The following is a 22,128-nucleotide window of genomic DNA, read 5'->3' as shown; positions in this document are numbered from 1 at the left end:
GAAAGGGCAGCAGCCCCCAGTCGGACGGTGGGGGAAAGAGAGAGACAGACGGGAGGAGCCCCGGTTGGGGACCAGCCACCAGCAGAGCCGGTGACTCCAGGAACTAGCGGCCATCCTGCCCGAGAAGGGGAAAGGCGGAGTATGGGATCAACATCACACGAGAATGCAGTGACCCCCAGCCCGGTTGTCGGGGGAGGCTCGAGGGGACAGCAGGTGTTTTCATCCTCCCGTCAAGGACGGCAAAGAAGGTTACCTGGGTGGGCCAGTGACTATGAGTTTTGGTGACTCAGGGACGAGTCACATTTAAGGGGGGGGAGAGTGTAGTGAACCTGCACTGAGTGACGTGGACAATGACGCGTGTCAATCACAGGCTGATGCCACGCACCTGATTGTGACTGACAGATGCCGATCAAGTACGGCTGGACATGATTGTGTTGAGGGTGACGGGACACTATAAAACTGTGAACTCAGAAGAGACTCGGGGTGTTGGAGAGCGGAGCTCAGTCCAAGTTACAGGCGAAGCCTGCTGAGCTATTTTGTCGTGCACTCACTGCTGGGGGGTGGTGCTGCTCGCATGCTGTGTAGGGCTGCCGGCGGCGAAGATAGATAGGAGGGCCAGGGACAGGTTGCTGTTTAGGCAGGGCGAGAAATTAGTATAGCGGGGACTAAATAGGAGTGCTCTTCCGCTCTTCATATGTGCGAGTGGTCTCCTACAGTCAACGGAGACTGCTCACGGCGTTGGACGGGCAGAGTCGACTCACACAAAACTGACTGTCAATCAAAGTCTGCTGACCCAGCGCCAAAGTCCAGACCCGTTGGGGGTCGCATTCCTCTGGGAAAGTTAAGTAGTAGTTTTAGAGTTTATAGCCAATGTCTATGTTTACGTTTAGGGTTTATGAATTCATGCTCGAGCTGTTTTAATTAGGACTATTTAGTTATCGGATATCATTTAATGAATTATAATGTCAATTACCTCTTGCCTTTTATTGTTGCTGCTTTAGTATAGTTAAATAAAGTATCCTGTTAATGTCCATGGGAAGTTCTGCCTCCTTTATTAATGCTTACAGTATAAATATTCTGTGGGCGGGCTCTTTACATCTCTCATACCTGAGACAAGGTTTATTACATTATGAATGACCGTCCCAAGATGGCCGCCATGTGGCGACGTCGTACTCCATTGGCCAGCAGCGCGGGTGAGTCATCTAGCCTTTATATATATCTATGTCTGTATCAGTATGGGGGAGACGTCGTGTCATGAGTAAATGGGCCAATGAGCTGCTGAGCAAACTCCCAGACGCCAGAATCTTAAGTGTTGCCATGTTCCCTTTTTACCACAACTTCTGGACAAGATTTTGCTTGTTTTTCTGGCTTTTTCTGGAAACTTATTTCTCTCAAGAGACTTGGCAACACTGCCTGTCAGCTGAATGCACACACACACACACACACACACACACACACACACACACACACACACACACACACACACACACACACACACACACACACACACAATCTCCACACAATCTCCACTACTATTCGTGAGTGAGGTGCATTGTATGCAGTCAGTGTTAAACAGTAGCCATGGTTCACATGACGCTCGTCTGTCACAAGCGTCATGGTGCAACTCCATTTCAAATATAAAGTACTGGCCCCACGGCCATGGAGGTAACAAGTTAAACGCCTGGGTCTAAGTACCCGTATTGTCTGTATTGTTAAATAAAAAGCCTTTTAATCCGATTGGTGGCCATTTTCTCAACATTTTCTTCATATGCTTTCAACTAGGCGACCCTATCGGTTGTGAGGTGTATTGCACTCTGATACATCATAACTCTATGAGAAAATGGTTGCCAATCAGATTAAAATGCTTTTCATTGAACAATACAGAAGATACGGGTACTTAGATCCAAGCGTTACAATTTTTTACATCCATGGCCATAAGGTCAGAACTTTATATTTGACATCTGAATGATATGTAGATGTACGGGTTGTAAATGAAGAAATGTCCAAAACCAGGAACAAGTTGCGCCATTTCAGTGCTGTGTTAAACAGGCGATGTGTAGGACGGTGAAGTGATTAAACAACGCACGCACGCACGCCCACTAACTAACTGTCTGTCTGTCTGTCTGTCTGTCTGTCTGTCTGTCTGTCTGTCTGTCTGTCTGTCTGTCTGTCTGTCTGTCTGTCTAATTAACTAACTAACTAACTAACTAACTAACTAACTAACTAACAAACTAACTAACTAACTAACTAACTAACTAATTAACTAACTAACTAACTAACTAACTAACATCATGGGGTAAAAACATTGATGTAAATCATTAAACTAACACAGTGATAAATATAACAATGTGTTCATGTTTACAACACTCTGTTCATCTGTTTGTATTGAACGGCCTTTGTCGCCCTCATGTGGACAAAATGAATCACTACAAGTGTAAGTTAATAAATCCACTTTTCACTCTTTTTCTTTTCATAAAATAACAATGAGATGAGCAATATGGATCTACTTTCTAAGATAATATAAGATGTTAAGATCTACAAGCTCACACTGGGACGTGTTATGAGCTTGTAGATCTGCTATTTTTGGCAACACCGTCGTAGAACGGAGGATAAAGTAAACATTAAAACAATTTATTTAGAAAAATGAGCGGAAGTGTTTGAGTTGCGTTTGATGCGAGACTTGACACATGACGTAGTTTTATTTTGACAAGAAAACGGAAGTGCCCTAGTTGGCGTACGATGTGACGCTTGACCCATGATAAGGGAAATGTAGTCCTTATCCTTAAAATGTAGTTCTTCTACTAGCCACCCATGGTGTAAGGGAAATGTAGTCCTCAAAATGTAGTTCTTCTAGCGACCCATGGGGTAAGGGAAATGTAGTCCTTAAAATGTAGTTCTTCTAGCAACCCATGGTGTATGGGATATGTAGTCCTTAAAATGTAGTTCTTCTAGCGACCCATAGTGCATGGGAAACGTAGTTCTTCTAGCGACACATGGTGTATGGGATATGTAGTCCTTAAAATGTAGTTCTTCTAGCGACCCATAGTGCATGGGAAACGTAGTCCTTAAAATGTAGTTCTTCTAGTGACCCATGGTGTAAGGGATATGTACTTCTTATGGGTAGTCCTTGTGGCCACGTCCGGTTTTATTTTGTAGAGAAAACGGAAGCGTTCACGTGGTTTTCGATGTTAAGCATGACACTAACTTAGTTTTACTTTGTAGAGAAAACGGAAGTGCTCACATGGTTACTAACCTAGCCAGTTAGCATGTCAACATGATACTCTGTTCTACGACGGTGTCGCGCGCCGAAAATAGCAGATCTACAAGCTCACAACGCGTCTCATTGTGAGCTTGTAGATCTTAACAGCTTATGTTGTAGAAAGTAGCGTCATCTCGTTCTTAAACTGCTAATAACGTATCCAATCAATTCCACTTGTATTGGTTCATTTTGTCCACACGAGGGCGACAAAGACCTTTGTATATAAACAGATGAACGAAATGAGCATGCTATTGTTAGCCTTGTCTTTGCTTTATAGCTATTATTAAGCGTTGGCGTATTTTTTTGTTGTATTAAAGGACAGCCGATTGTGTAATGAATTACTTCATAGTTGTGTGGATTGAAATAAAGAACAGTTTTACAACAAATGCAGGACTTTTTACATAATTTGAAAAGCTAGCTAGCAGGCTAGCAGTCACAGAATTCGATAGGTTGCCGATTTCAATGTAACAAACCGGATATCTCAACCAGAATTGAGTTAGTTCCTGTACGTCACAGAAATCGATGGATCACCGATTTCAATGTAACACACCGGAAACCTCAACCAGAATCTGGTCACTACTAGTTGCTAAACAAACACACGTTGACTTTCTGCGTCTTTTAATGATGTTTAGGAACATTATGTTCAACATATGAAACATATAACATATAACATATATATATATATATATATATATATATATATATATATATATATATATATATATATATATATATATATATATATATATATATATATATATATATATATATATATACAACAGTTATTGTTTGTCATTATAAACGGTAGATTCATAGCTAAAACTTTTAGCTTTAAAAACAACCAGTAATGTGTGGATACTGCTAACATGTGCCGTTATCACCACAAGAAGGCAGCAAAGCCTATATTTTGCCTATATATTGTACATTGAGCTGTAAAATGAGAGGAAATAATTTTGTCTGTGGTTTGTTATAATAATAATAATAATAATAATACATGTATATAATAAGAAGACATGTCTTACTGTATGAAATGTCTCTACATTAATACATGACATACAATTGGAAGACAATACACACGTGAGCTTGTAAATCTGCTATTTTCACTACTTTTGTGCAACGCAGTTGTATGATGAATTAGGTGTTAATTATATATATTATTATTTATTTTTAGTTGTACGATGCACCAGTGTGTCAAGGACCCCCAAATTGACACATATTAGCTAGCGGACCCCCATTTGAAAAGATACGCCAGAGATCCTCATAAGAAAAAACTTTTACAGCTTTAGCAGTGATTCTAAACTACTTTAATACCAAGGACCCCCTGGGTGGCATGCATTAGACCAGAGACCCCCATCTAATGGCTTTTTATATCTGGGACCCCCACAGTCTGCACCCTATTATCATCTGTTCATTTAACTCAGAGTTACAGACCTGTAAGGGTCCATTTGGTTCTATTTGTACACTCTCAGAGTTACAGACCTGTAAGGGTCTCAGACCTCTCATCTCTATATTTAAACATTTTATGTTATTGTAAATGAATGCCCTACAATACATCAGACAAGAGTGTCAAGCAGAAAGTAGCAAAAATAGTCGATCTACAAGCCCACACAGATCGGCTGTTAAAGTGAAAACGGTTCATAGAGTCTGTGGGTTTTATTTATGGAAGCAATGAAAAGTATCAACAAGATCTTGTGAGTAAATAATAACTACATTGGATCCATTGGAACACATATTCTATTTTTATTCATTCCATCTCCTGAAAAGTAACAGTTTTGTTCATACAAGGTTTCCACAGACAGACAATATGTTGATATGATGTTGATATGATGTTCATATTCAGACTCAGCTGAACCACTATCAACCTGCCATCACTATTTTAGGCTTTATAGGAGAAATGTTTCAAAATGTAAAAAAAAAGAAAGAAATATGTTCAAACGTTGAAAAAGTAGTAGATCTACAAGCACAAAGAGTCAGGACAAAGAGTTGACTTCATTCTGCTGTCAAAAAGACAAAGATTGTTTTCCCTTTTGTTTTAATTGCATCACATAAGAACGGTGTTCCAAAAACTATACTAAAAACGACCAGTCATTGTGTCAACGAAGTCTATCTGTAGCGTTTAGTTATATTAGATAACGTCTGTGTTTGGAGAAAAGGGAATTCATTCTATATGGCGGTTGAAGAGGTGTTGGAAACTACAGTAAGTAGTAAACCGTGTGATTTAACGTCCGTCACGCTACGTTAAACACATTCCTGACATTCTTTAGATTCATGACATTTGTTATCAGTTGTTTTATTACTTAGTTTGCTTGATCAAGAAGTGACAACGTTACTGTCCTACAGAAAGAACTACATTCCTAATGATGATGCTGATTATGTGCAGCGTGGTCCTTATTAAGTCATTTCTAATGTGTGATGGGACTTGTAGTCCTTAATAAGTCATTTCTAATGTGTGATGGGAGTTGTAGTCCTTAGGTCATTTCTAAGACTGAGAATTTGTAGGCGGCCCTTTATTGTCTCCGCCAGTATGGTGGAGAGTATGTTTTCGTCTCCGTCCGTCCGTGTGTGTGTCCGTCTCAGCCAAGCTAACATTGGTCAAGCTTCACGTGACACGTGACAATATGATGTCACCAATGCTTTGATTGGCTAGCGAGACGCATAATGAAATAAAAACCTATAAATAGCACACACACTTCAAAAAATCATTTACATTTTTTGAAGTGAGCTTCCATCACTGTGATGACCACTGTTGTTTCTAAATATGAATGGGGTGTGATTTTCTGTCTCCGCCAGGAGAGTTTTACCCTCCGTGTGTGTGTGTCCGTCTCAGCCAAGCTAACATTGGTCAAGTGACACGTGACAATATGTAATATAAATAGGTAAGACAGGATCAATCAGGAACAGTACTGGCGGAGACCTGTGCTCCGAGGAGCACGTTTTATAGTTTTCTAACTCTTTTTGATACAATTTACAGCGGGACAGCGGTGATGTCACTGATGTCATCAGTAGGGGATAGCGGTGATGTCACTGATGTCATCAGTAGGGGACGGCGGTGATGTCACTGATGTCATCAGTAGGGGACAGCGGTGATGTCACTGATGTCATCAGTAGGGGACAGCGGTGATGTCACTGATGTCATCAGTAGGGGACAGCGGTGATGTCACTGATGTCATCAGTAGGGGACAGCGGTGATGTCATTAGTAGGGGACAGCGGTGATGTCATCAGTAGGGGACAGCGGTGATGTCATCAGCAGGGGACAGCGGTGAGCAGGACGTTCTCCAGGGTGACGTGTGGTTCGGTGTAAACAGTTAGCTTAGCAACGTAGCCTCTCTGCTGCAGGAAGTGGACTCTGCCCTGGTTGATCAGCAGCTTACAGAGAGAGCCGATACGATGACGCTCCTCATTGGATAGAACCCTGTGAGAAACACAGAACAATATCAATATTAATAATAATAGTAATAACTAGAGCACAAGTCTCCGCCAGCAGACTTGTGTTGGGAATGTTGGGAATGTTCTAATTCTTATGTTCTAATTCTTACAAAAATAGAACATGTTACTGTGTCATAGTAACATGACACAATGTTTGTGTAAGTGTCCTATCCGTCCTGTCTGTGTAAGTGTCCTATCCGTCTGTCGGAAAGGCGACATGTAACCACTAAATGTTAGCTTGGCTGATGGCACTGATGTCACTTCGGAACGCGCATCGCAGCGCTCCGAAGTGACACATCTATTTATAGGCCGCTATACGTCATGCGTCTCACTAGCCAATCAGAGCACACTCTTTCAACGTATTGTCACGTGTTAGGCTTGACCAATGTTAGCTTGGCCGAGGGGGGGGGGGGACGGAAAGTGAAAACATAGTCTCCTGGCGGAGACAATAAACGCTCCTCACTGGATAGAACCTGTGAGAAACAGCAGATAAAACCATGTTAACTAATGAACAACAGAATGTTGTTGACATACTTTGTGTTGTTGCATCACTGGAAAATAGAATGAGTCGGCACAACAGCTGTTGCTCTGACGACATTTCACGTGCAAAGTTCACAACGTTTCCGCCAACAACTGGCCTTCCTCAGGTGAAGGAAGACCCTTGAGTAGTTAGTAGTTACCCAGCATCCTCACATGGTCAGTGTGAGGGAACACTAAGTACCAGGAGCACCCTGAATGACGTCATTCAGAACTTCTGATAGGAGGTCTCAGAACTTTTCCCTCAGAACTCATGGACCTCCAGATGTCCTGACTCTCCCAACTACAGATTGGAAAACCTGTCTGAACCCCGACATCGTAAGGAGCATGTATTTCGCTTTAACCCATTGAGACCTGAAGCCGATTCTACATGTCTCCTAAATCTCAACAGTTTTCTGAAAAACGTATGTTTCTATATCAGTGGTGCTCAATCTTTTTCATGTCAAGGACTGCCAAAATGATAGGTATTTGGCCGCGGACCCCCATCAAAATATTTTGTTCCAGGGACCCCCCAGAAGCAAAGATTTGAGTTAAAAATGTTCGCTTTAAAAATATATATATATTCAAAGATTTGCACACATTTTCAAGATTTTTCAAAAATAGCAGATCTACAAGCTCGCGAGTGCCACGCTATGAGCTTGTATATCTGCTATTTTTGAATAGCCTAAAGTGTAAAATAATGCTTTTTAGCTCAAATCTAAAAATGACACAGTTCCAGGTCTCAATAGGTTAATCAGTGAATAATTCATAAGTCATGGTGTTAATCATGAATAATTAATGAGTCATGGTGTTAATCATGAATAATTAATGAGTCATGGTGTTAATCAGTGTATAATGAATTAATCATGGTGTTAATCATGAATAATTAATGAGTCATTTTGTTAATCATGTATAATGAATTAATCATGGTGTTAATTACCCGTTCAGAGTGTCAGGTGGTGTGTCGTGGTCCGGTTCTTCATGTTCTCCATCTTCAACCTGATGACCTCCTGAACAGCTCTCCTCCGTCCCCTGGCCGGGCCGCAGGCCGCACGTTGCCCAGCTGGACATGCGCTGGAAGGCGTTAAACTCCGCCCCCCCCAGTCCTCTCTGACGGAAGAACTGCTTCCCCACGTAATGCCTCCACTCGCACCGATGGTGGCAGCAGAGAGCAATGGCCACGCCTCCCACAGCAGTGTGAACCTGCTTCACACAAATATGACAAACGACTTAACGACAAACAGTATAAAGAAATAGAAGATCTACAAGCTCACAACGTGTCGAATCGTGATGCTTTCTGAGCTTGTTTAAGTTTGGGAATGTATGAATATTTTGTCAACACAGAAATGATTATCTCAAATAATTGTGATGAAGTGATTATGTAATAACTGTGAACAGGCCAACCTTCACAGAACCCGTTCGGTCCGGTTCAGACTCCACAGAACCAGTTCTGTCCGGTTCAAACTCCACAGAACCAGTTCTGTCCGGTTCAAACTCCACAGAACCAGTTCTGTCCGGTTCAGACTCCACAGAACCAGTTCTGTCCGGTTCAGACTCCACAGAACCAGTTCTGTCCGGTTCAGACTCCACAGAACCAGTCTTGTCCGGTTCAGATGTGTCTTGCATCTTCAGCCGTTTACATGGAGGTTCTGCTTCAGTTCCTCTGATGTCGTCTCTCCTGAACAAACACCTCAATGCCAGGTCTGAAGACCAAAACAAACACCTTAATGCCAGGTCTGAAGACCAAAACAAACACCTCAATGCCAGGTCTGAAGACCAAAACAAACACCTCAATGCCAGGTCTGAAGACCAAAACAAACACCTCAATGCCAGGTCTGAAGACCAAAACAAACACCTCAATGCCAGGTCTGAAGACCAAAACAAACACCTCAATGCCAGGTCTGAAGACCAAAACAAACACCTCAGTTTGGTTGGCAGTAACATGAGTATGAAAGGTGTCTGATCAGTAAGGAACTTTAAGTGGATAAGTGAGAGGAGAAATTCACCCAAAAAATGACATATTTTCTATCAATTACACACCCCATGAAGCCTTGAATTCATGGAGATTATTTTGTTTTTGTCTGAGACAATAATTTGACTAGCGCTGCTCAGTAGAAGACTCTTTGAGTCTCTTTGAGTCGACTCGGCCGGTCATCACATTATTGTCTCAGGAATGAGACACAAACTAAAGAATCTCCATGAATTCAAGGCTTTATGGGGTCGGGTGTGTAATACTGTAATTTGATAGAAAATACGTCATGTTTTCAGTGAACTACTCCTTTAACCCTCTAATCTTACCGGTTGCAGCTCCACATAAATGTTTTCCAACTCCAACAACCTTCATGTTCTTCTCTGACAGGAGACGCACTTTACCTACAAACAATATGAACATAACTTTATTATAATACTATTAACATCATTAATATCACTTTCTATAACTCTATTAATAAACAACTTTATTATCATGATATTGTCAGGGTTCATATTAAACCATTCATCAACAGTCAGGGTTCATATTAAACCATTCATCAACACTATGGGTTCATATTCCATCATTAATAACTCACTCAGATCCAGGTGTTTAATGTCCACCTGAAGTCTCTCAAACTGAGTCCCATCGTCCTGGTGTTTACCATCCACCTACAGACAGACAGACAGACAGACAGACAGACAGACAGACAGACAGACAGACAGACAGACAGACAGACAGACAGACAGACAGACAGACAGACAGACAGACAGACAGACACACACACACACACACACACACATGTTTCGTTTTCAAACATGTTAACCACCTAAGCCCTCTATAGTTCTCGTATGACAAACAGTTAAAACAGTTGATCTACAAGCTCCCAACACAACAAGCTTGTAGATTAGAAAATAGTAAAAATAGCCAGAGTTTTGGGAAAGGTATATAGATGAGGTTCTAGAGATGAGGATGTAAGTATCTAGAACTTTTGGAAAACATTTTTTTTTTTGTACAACATTTTTACAACGTTGGACTAGAGCTCCAAACAGACGAGATCAAACGCGCGACGTGTTGGTGAGCTTGTAGATCGGCTATTTTCAAATAGTTGATGTCTATATAAAGGTTAAAGTGGTTGAACCGATTCTTTTATGCTATATTCTAGCAACACTTTCTCTCCCTAGCAAACATAACATAGCCTGGGATGGTTTACCAGGCTATGTTTAAGTGGTTAAATGTCTGAAAATACACATTATAATAAAAGAGCCGGACTATCCGGACACTCCTCAGGGTACAAGAAGAATGGTATGTGTGAAAATACACTTTAACATGAATCCAACACAACACTGATGATAGTGTTATATATCAGTGGTTCTCAAACTTTTTCATGTCAAGGACCCCCAAATTGACACTTATTAGCCCACGGACCCCCATTTGAAAAGATATGCCAGGGACCCCCATAAGAGAAGATTTTTTACGGCTCTAGCAGTGATTCTCAACCATTTTAATTTCAAGGACCCCCAATTTGACATGCATTAGGGCTACAGACCCCCATTTAATGGCATTTCTATCTCTGGGACCCCAATTCATCTAGTAAAATCAATGTTAATGTAACTCTGAGAGTGTACAAATGGAACCAAATGGACCCGTTAGGGTCCATTTGGTTCCATTTGTACGCTCTCAGAGTTACAGACCCATAAGGGTCCATTTGGTTCCTGTCCATCATTTAGCTGGGGACCCCCTGGAACCCCCTCAAGTACCCCTGGGGGTCCCCGTACCCCACTTTGAGAACCAATGTTATATATAATACACTTTAACATGAATCCAACACAACACTGATGATAGAGCTGTCAAACTAGTCTATGAAGATAGCTATGAAATCTATGAAAAGGTTTAATCTGTAACACAACTTTATACAATATGTAGTAGAGGGGGGGAGGGTCCCTGCTTCATCTCTCGTTCCTTGGACTGATAAACATGGAAGACAGTCACTGATGTAGGTCATATTTTTATGTAGGAAACAAAAAATAAAAATAAAACGATGTGCTCCTCGGAGCACAAGTCTCCGCCAGCAAATATTGATTAATCCTGTCGACCCACAGTTTAGATAAACAATCAGGACAGTGTGGGCGGGTCTCAAAGAGACGGCGTACCTTAAAGCGAGTGCTCGACCGCTCCACGAGCAGGAAGTGGTAGTCGTCACGTGACGGGGAGTGGTCATCACGGTCACGTGACTTCAGCGCTTCATGGATCCAGTGAGACAACTTTCCTTTCCCGGCACCAAACTCCACGTAACACCTCTGACCTCCCAGCAGCTGCAAGGAGGCCATGTGACCCAAGATGGACGCCTGAGGACGTTTAAAAACACTCACTTCCTGTGGAACATTAAAAAACACTCACTTCCTGTGGAAGTTAAAAAAACACTCACTTCCTGTGGGAGTTTAAAAAACACTCTGCAACCTGGCCTGGCTTGGCTTCTGGCCGGATCTGCGCTCAGAGGAGCACACTTTTCTAGTTGGTGGGCTGTGGACAGTTCAGAAACCTGCCTACCAGTGACGTCATCGATGGGGATTCCAAGCTAATTAATGAAACAGCGTGATGTCATATTATAATGAACATGATGTCATCATATTATAATGAGCATTAGTGAGGAGAGTTGGTGAAGATGGAAAAAGAATGCACCAAGTACAGATTGTCCATTCTTTGGATGGTTGATTTGTTCATGTAATTAGGGGTAGTTTAGTACCTGTTGTTTTAGGTGTTTCAGAGCAGACTCTCCGTTGTTAGGATGGTGGAGTTGTTCCTGAAGAGCAGGATGAGACAGGATGCTGACCTCTGAGTGACCTTCCAGTCCTGGTCAGGGGTCAGAGGTCACAGCATTACAACACACCAAAGATTGTTAATATAGAAGATACGCATTCTCCATTGGATCCACTAGAGGCGAAGTGGTACACAAATCCTACAAATGGTCTCCTAAGTAGGCATGGTTGTCTTCTCCCCCGACCACCCCACCACCCTCCCCCTCCCCTCTCCCTGGCTGACAACGTCATATGAATGTGTATTTGTGTATTTTCTTCATTAAAGAAAATAAATGCTTTACATGTTACCACTATAGACCATAGTATGTTTAGAAAAGTAGCATGAATGTTATGTTTAGCAAAATGTTATGATTCCCAAATCATACCCCATCAACCAAGACAGTTAATAATGGAACATTATATTATTGAGCCTTGGAACACACATTTTATTTAATTTTTAATATGTCCATAATGATTTTCACGTACTATATTCACATATATAATCTCAGTTAATCAGTTTTTAGAACATTTTATAGGGACAGAGCATAGTTAAAAAATAATGTCTCGTCCGTCAGACTGCAGATGGACTCTTCAGATATCTTCCCAAATCTCGCGAGAGTGTGTTGATGGGATAGAGAAAGATCGATAACAAAGTAGATTTTCTCCTAATTTGTGTCTCTAAAAAAAGCCATTTTAGTATGAAAATCTTGTACATATTGTGTGGCTTGTGATGATTGGGTCCAATATTTAGTTCAGTATCCATGGAGCTAAGGAATGGTTCAGAAGCTGTGTTCACGTTGACTCTTCCATTGGAATCAATAGACTCCAACTTGCTTCCTGTCTCCTAAAAAGGTGTCCACCTACGTCACGCAGAAACGGGAAGTAAACCGGAGATTGCGTATCTTTAAAATAAAACATCTTTGAACACACTCTCTGTGCTGATGATGATGTCACTAAACTGATTTAGCCCAGTGGCCCGGGGCCCCCTGGTGGGCCGTGAGGGCATTGCAAGTGGGCCTTCAAATAGTTAGCAAAACACTAAGATTTAAATTTTATTTTTAACAATGATGTTAAATAGACATCTGTATTTTGTCTTTACATTTTTGAAAGAAAACTTCTTTCCAAGCTGGAACACAAATAATAGAGGGTGATGTCATGATGACATCATGATGATGTCATAATTACCTTGAACTGCTTTCTTCAGTTTGTCCAACAGTCCCTCTAACTCCTCCCTGCTGCGATCTGACAGACATGTCTATATATGGAAATAAAAAAACCTATAAATGGTTGTCTATACAGTATATGGAAATAATAAAATATGGCAAAATGTTTAAACCTGTCTAATATGCAAAGTGTATTTTCCAAATGGATGCAGACTCATCCATTCAACAGAGATAACAGTTCATTTGAACCATTTAAAGCAGTGCTTCTCAAACTTCTTCATGTCAAGGACCCCCAAAATGATATGTATTTGGCCGCGGACCCCCATCTCAAGATATGTTGTTCCAGGGACCCCCAGAAGCAAAGATTTGAGTTACAAATGTTGGCTTTAACAACTAAAATATGGTTAAAATGATTGTGACACTATATTAACTAATTTTGCTGGGGACCCCCTGGTACCCTCCAAGGACCCCTGGGGGTCCCCGGACCCCACTTTGAGAACCAATGATTTAAAGCACATTGTACTTGACCACCAGGGCTCTACACCTGGCCCCCTCCTTTTTTCCCTCTACACCAAAATGTCCTCAGTGAAAACAACAGGTCTATTTGATGAGGTCAGGACTTCAGTAGAACACTGTAGACTTATGGAAATATAATAATAATACAGACCTGGTCATTAGAGGAGTCTTCATCTGCAGAACCAGCATTGATGTCTTCTACATAATACACCTGTAGAGATATGAATTATGATGATAATATATTCTACATAATAAACCTGTAGAGATATGAATTATGATGATAATATATTCTACATAATAAACCTGTAGAGATATGAATTATGATGATAATATATTCTACATAATAAACCTGTAGAGATATGAATTATGATGATAATATATTCTACATAATACACCTGTTGAGATATGAATTATGATGATAATATATTCTACATAATACACCTGTAGAGATATGAATTATGATGATAATATATTCTACATAATAAACCTGTAGAGATATGAATTATGATGATAATATATTCTACATAATACACCTGTAGAGATATGAATTATGATGATAATATATTCTACATAATAAACCTGTAGAGATGGGATTATATCATTGTTATGAAGACATATTTTAACCCGTTATTATTTGTATTGATTCACTCTCATTTGCATATTAAGCATATAGATATAGACACAGTGACTGTTAGGTTCAGAACCAGAGGAACTGGATCCAACATTATTAAGGAACCAACCTGAACCGGCTTCATCACATTTGGAACCATTTTGGGAACCAGGTTTTATCTACACTGTCAGGGCCGCTGATATACTATTACTGTACCTGTGGTTCTATAGTGTTTTAATTTCAACAACTATGAGTGTACAAATGGAACCAAATGGACCCTTATGGGTCCATTTGGTTCCATGTGTACACTCTCAGAGTTACAGACCTGTGCAACGGTTGCCTGACTGCCCGTGACAAGTAAATAAAACGTTCAGGTAAGTGGAGTTTGCTGTCATGTTGCCTAACAGGCGAGTGCATTCTGTCTTCATACATTATAGGATATTTATGAAGAACAATGCTACCTTTTTACAACTAGTAGTTGCACTCTTTCTGTTTTTTCAAAGTGTCTGTCACCACTCTGTAGATATCAATAGGATTTCACATGAATTTGTTCTACAAGGGAACATTTTACCTGTCATTTTATAATGGAAAATGTACTTTTCGGGCATGTGGGCGTGATGACCTTTGGCCAAGTAGAACATGACGTCTGAGACCTTAGTGTGTTAACCCCTACTGTGATTACACAGCTCTTTCATCTTAAACTAACAAGCATGATGTGGGTCTACATCATCATCATCTTCATCATCATCATCATCATCATCATCACAGTACATGTACCTAACTTGTGCTTTAGAGGTCAAAGGTCGTGTACGTACAGGTTTGGGTTTCTCTCTGGAGTTGCATTTCTTCAGGTGTTTGGAGAGTTGATCTCTATATACTGTACTGTTAATGACATCATCACTGTACTGTTAATGACATCATCACTGTACTGTTAATGACATCATCACTGTACTGTTAATGACATCATAATAATATTATATACTCTATATACTGTACTGTTAATGACATCATTACATTACATTACATTACAGTCATTTAGCAGACGCTTTTATCCAAAGAGACTTACAATAAGTGCATTCAACATAGGTAGTGAACTAAACTACTAATCACCAGAAGTCTGAAGTGTATTTCCTGTAAAAACAAGCAACCAAGAGTATACCTAGTGCTAAGGTAAAAGTGCAATATATCAGCTACCTACTGTCTTAAACACATGAGATAAAATAGCAAAATCAAATGAGCACGAGCTAATAGATCCAATACAACAATACAACAATAGTTCCTACAACTAGTTAACAACAAGTAGGCCAGGCAAAGAGGAAGGGTAGTGTTTCCTGAAGAGGTGGGTTTTCAGCCTGCGGCGAAAGATGGGCAGTGACTCTGCTGTCCTGACATCAGTGGGAAGTTCATTCCACCACTGTGGGGCCAGAACAGAAAAAAAGTCGTGACCGTGTCGATCGACCAGAAGGACCGTTGAGTGGCGAGGGAGTCAGTCGCCCCGAGGCGGCAGACCGGAGTGGTCGGGCAGGGGTGTGGGCGTTGACCAAAACCCGGAGGTAGGAAGGAGCTGTTCCTTTCACTGCCCTATAGGCTAGCACCAGGGTTTTAAACTGAATGCGAGCTGCTACGGGGAGCCAGTGTAGAGAACGGAGAAGGATAGTTGTGTGAGAGAACTTGGGGCGGTTGAACACCAGACGAGCCGCAGCTTTCTGAACATCATAATAATATTATATACTGTACTGTTAATGACATCATAATAATATTATATACTGTACTGTTAATACTGTACTGTTAATGACATCATAATAATATTATATACTGTACTGTTAATACTGTACTGTTAATGACATCATAATAATATTATATACTGTACTGTTAATGACATCATAATAATATTATATACTGTACTGTTAATGACATCATAATAATATTATATACTGTACTGTTAATGACATCATAATAATATTATATACTGTACTGTTAATGACAATTAAACATGTTAATGACTTCATAATAATAATAATAACAATAATAATGTGAGACTATTAAGACACTGTATGTATGGATTCATGTCTCCTGGATGAGTTCAGGAACAGTGTTATTGAGGATAGAGTTAATCCTGTGAAGAGCTGTCTCTGTCTCTGTCTCATCCATTATGTATAAACACTGTAGAGACAACCTCTATGTATGATTCTATGTGTTTGTAATGTATTGTTGTTTATTGTGTGATGTTTTTATTTATGTACTCTATGGACCCCCTGTGTGTCTGTAATAAAGTTTGAATTGAATTGAATTGAATTGAATTGAATAATCTTACTGTTTAGGGTCCAGGGGACAGGGGATTCTTTCTTTGATGTTTCCTTCCTCCTAAAAACAACAACAACAACAACAGTTCATCTTCAGTTAACAATAACTACATATAAAGTCTAAAAAGTAGGACATTTTATTAACAATCTACATAACTATGGTCAGTGTCCGATAGAAACCTCACGCTCACAGCGCTGCCGTGCTATGAGCTTGTAGATCTGCTATTTTTGAATAGCCAAAGTATACATTAATGGTTAAAGTGGTGACACACAGATGTGTTCATTTCATTTAGAGCAAATGAAACTCATGACAGAAAGTACATGACAGTCTGTCAACTGCTTTCTGTTTGTTTTGTTTTATTTTGTCTGCTCTATGTCATTCTGTCTGCTGTGGTTGTTCATCTGTCCTGTGATACTGTGGCTGTTCATCTGTCCTGTGATACTGTGGCTGTTCATCTGTCCTGTGATACTGTGGCTGTTCATCTGTCCTGTGATACTGTGGCTGTTCATCTGTCCTGTGATACTGTGGCTGTTCATCTGTCCTGTGATACTGTGGCTGTTCATCTGTCCTGTGATACTGTGGCTGTTCATCTGTCCTGTGATACTGTGGCTGTTCATCTGTCCTGTGATACTGTGGCTGTTCATCTGTCCTGTGATACTGTGGCTGTTCATCTGTCCTGTGATACTGTGGCTGTTCATCTGTCCTGTGATACTGTGGCTGTTCATCTGTCCTGTGATACTGTGGCTGTTCATCTGTCCTGTGATACTGTGGCTGTTCATCTGTCCTGTGATAGGCTACTGTGGCTGTTCATCTGTCCTGTGATACTGTGGCTGTTCATCTGTCCTGTGATACTGTGGCTGTTCATCTGTCCTGTGATACTGTGGCTGTTCATCTGTCCTGTGATACTGTGGCTGTTCATCTGTCCTGTGATACTGTGGCTGTTCATCTGTCCTGTGATACTGTGGCTGTTCATCTGTCCTGTGATACTGTGGCTGTTCATCTGTCCTGTGATAGGCTACTGTGGCTGTTCATCTGTCCTGTGATACTGTGGCTGTTCATCTGTCCTGTGATACTGTGGCTGTTCATCTGTCCTGTGATACTGTGGCTGTTCATCTGTCCTGTGATACTGTGGCTGTTCATCTGTCCTGTGATACTGTGGCTGTTCATCTGTCCTGTGATACTGTGGCTGTTCATCTGTCCTGTGATAGGCTACTGTGGCTGTTCATCTGTCCTGTGATACTGTGGCTGTTCATCTGTCCTGTGATACTGTGGCTGTTCATCTGTCCTGTGATACTGTGGCTGTTCATCTGTCCTGTGATACTGTGGCTGTTCATCTGTCCTGTGATACTGTGGCTGTTCATCTGTCCTGTGATACTGTGGCTGTTCATCTGTCCTGTGATACTGTGGCTGTTCATCTGTCCTGTGATACTGTGGCTGTTCATCTGTCCTGTGATACTGTGGCTGTTCATCTGTCCTGTGATACTGTGGCTGTTCAAACATAGATGATCAAGCTCACACACGTGTCACATGACTTTGTGTTGAACTTAACTTGTGAAATGGGACATTCTTCATTAGCCTGGTTCCAGACGAATCTGCCTTTGCAAAATTGCATGCACTTTAGCCCTCGACAGATTAGGTCTGGCCCCCCTCCATAGAGATTTAAATTCTCTCCCTCCGCAGTTGTGCGGAACCAACCAGGGCCCAGTATCCAAATGTGGGCGGGCTTATCACCTTATTTGGAGCAATGACGTACAAGGAAGCACTGCTCTGATTGGTTCGTTCAAGGAAGCGCTGCTCTGATTGGTTTAGGTCTAACCAATAGAGTCCGTTTGTATCTTTTTGTAACCGCCCCTTGGAAGAAAATCTACCGTTGATAGGGACCAGACTAATATCCACGCAGTGTGTCGTGTGATATTGTCTGGCTACGCGAGGCTAATTCTTCATAACAACTACTTTTACTTTTGGTAGTTTTCTCTTTTTTTTTTAAGTGAAAATGTTATATTGTTAAAATAATCATATTTGAACTGGGGACCCCCCAGCCTCCTGAAGGTGTATCTTTAGGGCAGTGTTGAAAGTGAGTAGGGTTTTACACTCCTTTTACTCCTTTTGGTAGGGCATTCCACATTTTTGATGAATAGCATGAGAACGAGTTCATTCCCTTGTTTGGGCCAAAATGGCAAATGTTTGCACTTTTTTTTTCATAGTGTAGCTCATTGGTTCTCAAAGTGGGGTCCGAGGACCCCCAGAGGTACTTGAGGGGGTTCCAGGGGGTCCCCAGCTAAATGATGGACAGGGACCAAATGGACCCTTATGGGTCTGTAACTCTGAGAGTGTACAAATGGAACCAAATGGACCCTAACGGGTCCATTTGGTTCCATTTGTACACTCTCAGAGTTAAATTAACATTGATTTTACAATATGAATTGGGGTCCCAGAGATATACATGACATTAAATGGGGGTCCGTAGCCTCTAATGCATGTCAAACTGGGGGTCCTTGAAATTAAAATGGTTGAGAATCACTGCTAGAGAGCCGTAAAAAAAATCTTCCCTTATGGGGGTCCCTGGCTTATCTATTCAAATGGGGGTCCAGGGGCTAATAAGTGTCAATTTGGGGGTCCTTGACATGAAAAAGTTTGAGAACCACTGGTTTACACTTATACTGTGTGTTGCTTTGTTTACTGAGTGAGGAAACTATGTTGCACATTAAGATAATCATCTGGGGACCCCCTAAAATCATATGAGGACCCCTAGGGTCCTTGACCCCCCAGAAATCACGTGGGGGCCCCCCTGGGGGTCCTGACCCATAGGGTGGAGAACCACAGTGTCATACATTCAGCAGCATGTTAGCATCGTTAGCATCATGTCTAAAGATACAGCAGTAGTAACGTTTAAACGGGTTGCCATGGTAACCACGTTACATTATTCAACGCGCGCACACGCACTCACCTCGTGCGCATGCTCGCCGCAGAAGGCGCGTCCACGTTTGACGATCATCTTACAGAAACGATTCTTCTTCTGCACAAAGAAACTGCACCGCTCCGCCGCCATGTTGGATCCGATGACGCACTTCCGCTTCCTGTCTACGCGAGGTGCATTTATACCTTAAACTGGTTTGACAGGCATGATGATAAGAATAATAATAGTAATAGTAATGGTACAACTTTTTTCACGTTAGGATACAACTTTCATCCAATCAGGAGAGGGAATCCATTTATGTCTATGTCAGTTCCAATTAAAACATTTTTTTTTTAAATCACATCCAATTTCACTTCTTGTATCCAGTGTAGGAGTTCTCTCTCCCGATTGGATTGGGAAACCTGAATTATTTTTTGGTATTTTTGAATTGGAATCCTGAAAAGTAACATTTTTATTTAATTTCGAATGCATTTAGTTATACTTATGTTAACTTTATGAACTTAATTACAAATACATTGGACATAAAAAAGACAAATAGAATGTTAATACTAGTCATTAAGCTACTAATATAGACTGAAGTCATTAAAGTGGGTCATGTTTGCATGTTATGAATCATAAGCAGCTGAAGTGAATAATATATCACTATTCTTATATATAGTGATTCTATTCTTCTTAATATATTATATATATATTAACCTGTGGGCTGCATTAAGTGAAGGTGGGGGCCGCATGTGGGCCCCGGGCCGTCGGTTGCCCATGTGTGCATTAGAAGGATAATATCAGTCACCAGAAGCAGAGACGTGCTATCTATTGATATACGTCCTCATTATGACCATATGGATATGCTCTAAAAGTGTTAAAAAAGGTATATTGTTCATTTCACCACGTCTTTAATGTCCTTGCAGAGAAAACACAAACAGACACATTTAGTTTGAACCAGTTTGTTTGTTGTTCAGCCTGATGTTTGGAACGTCATGCAGAGTCTTAAGATTTATCCCAAATAAAACCATCTCCTGTTGAACTGAACACACCAACGCTGTCTCACTCCCCAAAAGGCATATTGGGACTTTTTGGGACAACGTCAACATGTGACTCGAAGGGGACCCCTTCGAGTCACAGTTTGACGTTTGGTCAATAAGTCACAACATGAGGTTGAGACGGTGAGACAGTGGAACACACACATACGACCAACACCAAATATGGATCCCATAGAAAAAACGAAACAAATGATAGTGTTTTTTCTTTTCTTTTTTTTTTTGTACTGCTTTAGTGAAGCTAGCGTTTATAAGTTACCGGAGTACTGGAGTGGAGTACTTTAGTCTGTCCCCCACGGCCTGAAGCTTAAAGAGCGTTGACATAAACATGGTGTCCTCGGCCGTCGTCACGGCAACGTTTCAACAGTCTCTGTCGTCACGGTAACGTGGTAAAGCTCGTTACCGCGGCCAGGGGAAACGTCCATCATTGGCGGAACGACTTCAATCATTGGCTGTGGAATCAGAAACCTTTCTAATCGTTATTATCAATCAGGCCTGTCACCACCACCATAATTATTATTATTACTAATATTAGTATTAGGCCTGTCACCAACACTATATTATTATTATTACTACTATTAGTATTAGGCCTGTCACCATCACTACTCCATGAAGTCTGACTTCACTGCCGCTAGAGGGCACCTCATATAAGAACTGTGTTCCAAACATAAACACACCACCCTGGCGTTTCTGTCAGGGGGGCGTGGCTCTGCATCGTTTATGATATTCATTCATATTTGATACAGCCTGTTTTTGGAGAAAATAGAATTCATTCTGCATTAAAAGTCTTAAGAACTACTACTTCCTGGTCTGATATCACTGCCCCTACAGCAGCCGCGTTCATGGGAAATGTAGCCTCTTTCGGGCGTTTGCGCCAGGGCGGTGTGTTTATTTTTGTAACACAGTTCTTATATGAGGCGATCCAGGATTTCAACACAAAAAATAAAGCCAGGAACCAGCGGAACAGCGCCTCTAGTGGCAGTGACGTCAGGACTTCAGTGCTCTATTACGCCTGACTTAAACTGTTTGAGATAACCGCAGTTATTTCACCCAATTGTTTAAAGGTTTCATGATATTAATTTTCTTTCTTTTTTTCCCGTTTTGTTTTATGACCTCATTTACACCCAAAACAATGAACTTTGAACATTCAGTGGATTTTCTGTGGTCTGGGGTTTTTTCTGAATAATTAGGCTAAACAAAGTGCTGGAATTGGCCCGTGGACTCTGATGTCACAGTCCATTAATCCGTTAGTCCATTAGTCGTACGAGGGGGTGGGTCTAACGACAAGCCAATCAGCGAATTCTGCTAAAGCAAGCTGTGCGATGACGTCAGATGTAGGCGGATCCGGGGATCTCTTGCGATTGGTTTAGGGAAATTCGAATCCCCTCCCCCTTTTAATCGCCGACACTGGAGCCAATGTCAGACTGAAGCTCCGCCCAGCTTCAGGCTGATAATCAGGCTTACATTTTGCCATGGCTCACTGGAGTGGATTTGGATAAAGACTTTTTAACGTTTTGTAAATGTGAATGTCATGAAACCTTTATCGTTAGTGGTTCTCAACCTCTTTTAGAAAGCGTTTTGCCAAATAGGGGTGGGGGGGGGGCTTGCAGTACCC

General features: G+C 41.2%; 1 protein-coding gene across 4 annotated transcripts; it reads right to left on the bottom strand.

The window, feature by feature from the left end:
* Positions 1–4,897: 4,897 nt before the first annotated feature.
* trmt13 (tRNA methyltransferase 13 homolog) lies at positions 4,898–22,068 on the bottom strand (the record flags this gene model as incomplete). Of its 4 annotated transcripts, none has more annotated exons than XM_084067796.1 (12): positions 4,898–6,672; positions 8,143–8,405; positions 8,607–8,905; positions 9,501–9,575; positions 9,770–9,842; positions 11,325–11,546; positions 11,918–12,024; positions 13,155–13,224; positions 13,800–13,859; positions 15,074–15,140; positions 16,573–16,622; positions 19,510–19,612. In XM_084067796.1, the coding sequence occupies 12 exons, from the start codon at positions 19,609–19,611 to the stop codon at positions 6,504–6,506; spliced, it is 1,557 nt and encodes a 518-aa protein (XP_083923922.1). In that variant the 3' UTR covers positions 4,898–6,503. The 4 variants fall into 4 exon arrangements, with proteins under 4 accessions (XP_083923922.1, XP_083923923.1, XP_083923925.1 ...); XM_084067797.1 differs by having other exon boundaries at positions 8,143–8,408; positions 11,325–11,519; XM_084067799.1 differs by having other exon boundaries at positions 8,143–8,408; positions 19,510–19,611.
* Positions 22,069–22,128: the final 60 nt, after the last annotated feature.

This window comes from Gymnoscopelus microlampas, assembly GCF_963454915.1.
Source record: "Gymnoscopelus microlampas genome assembly, chromosome: 9".
In the NCBI taxonomy this organism is placed as follows: Eukaryota; Metazoa; Chordata; class Actinopteri; order Myctophiformes; family Myctophidae; genus Gymnoscopelus; species Gymnoscopelus microlampas.
The sequence above is the reverse complement of the archived record's forward strand: the minus strand, read 5'-3'. Positions and strand labels throughout refer to the sequence as shown.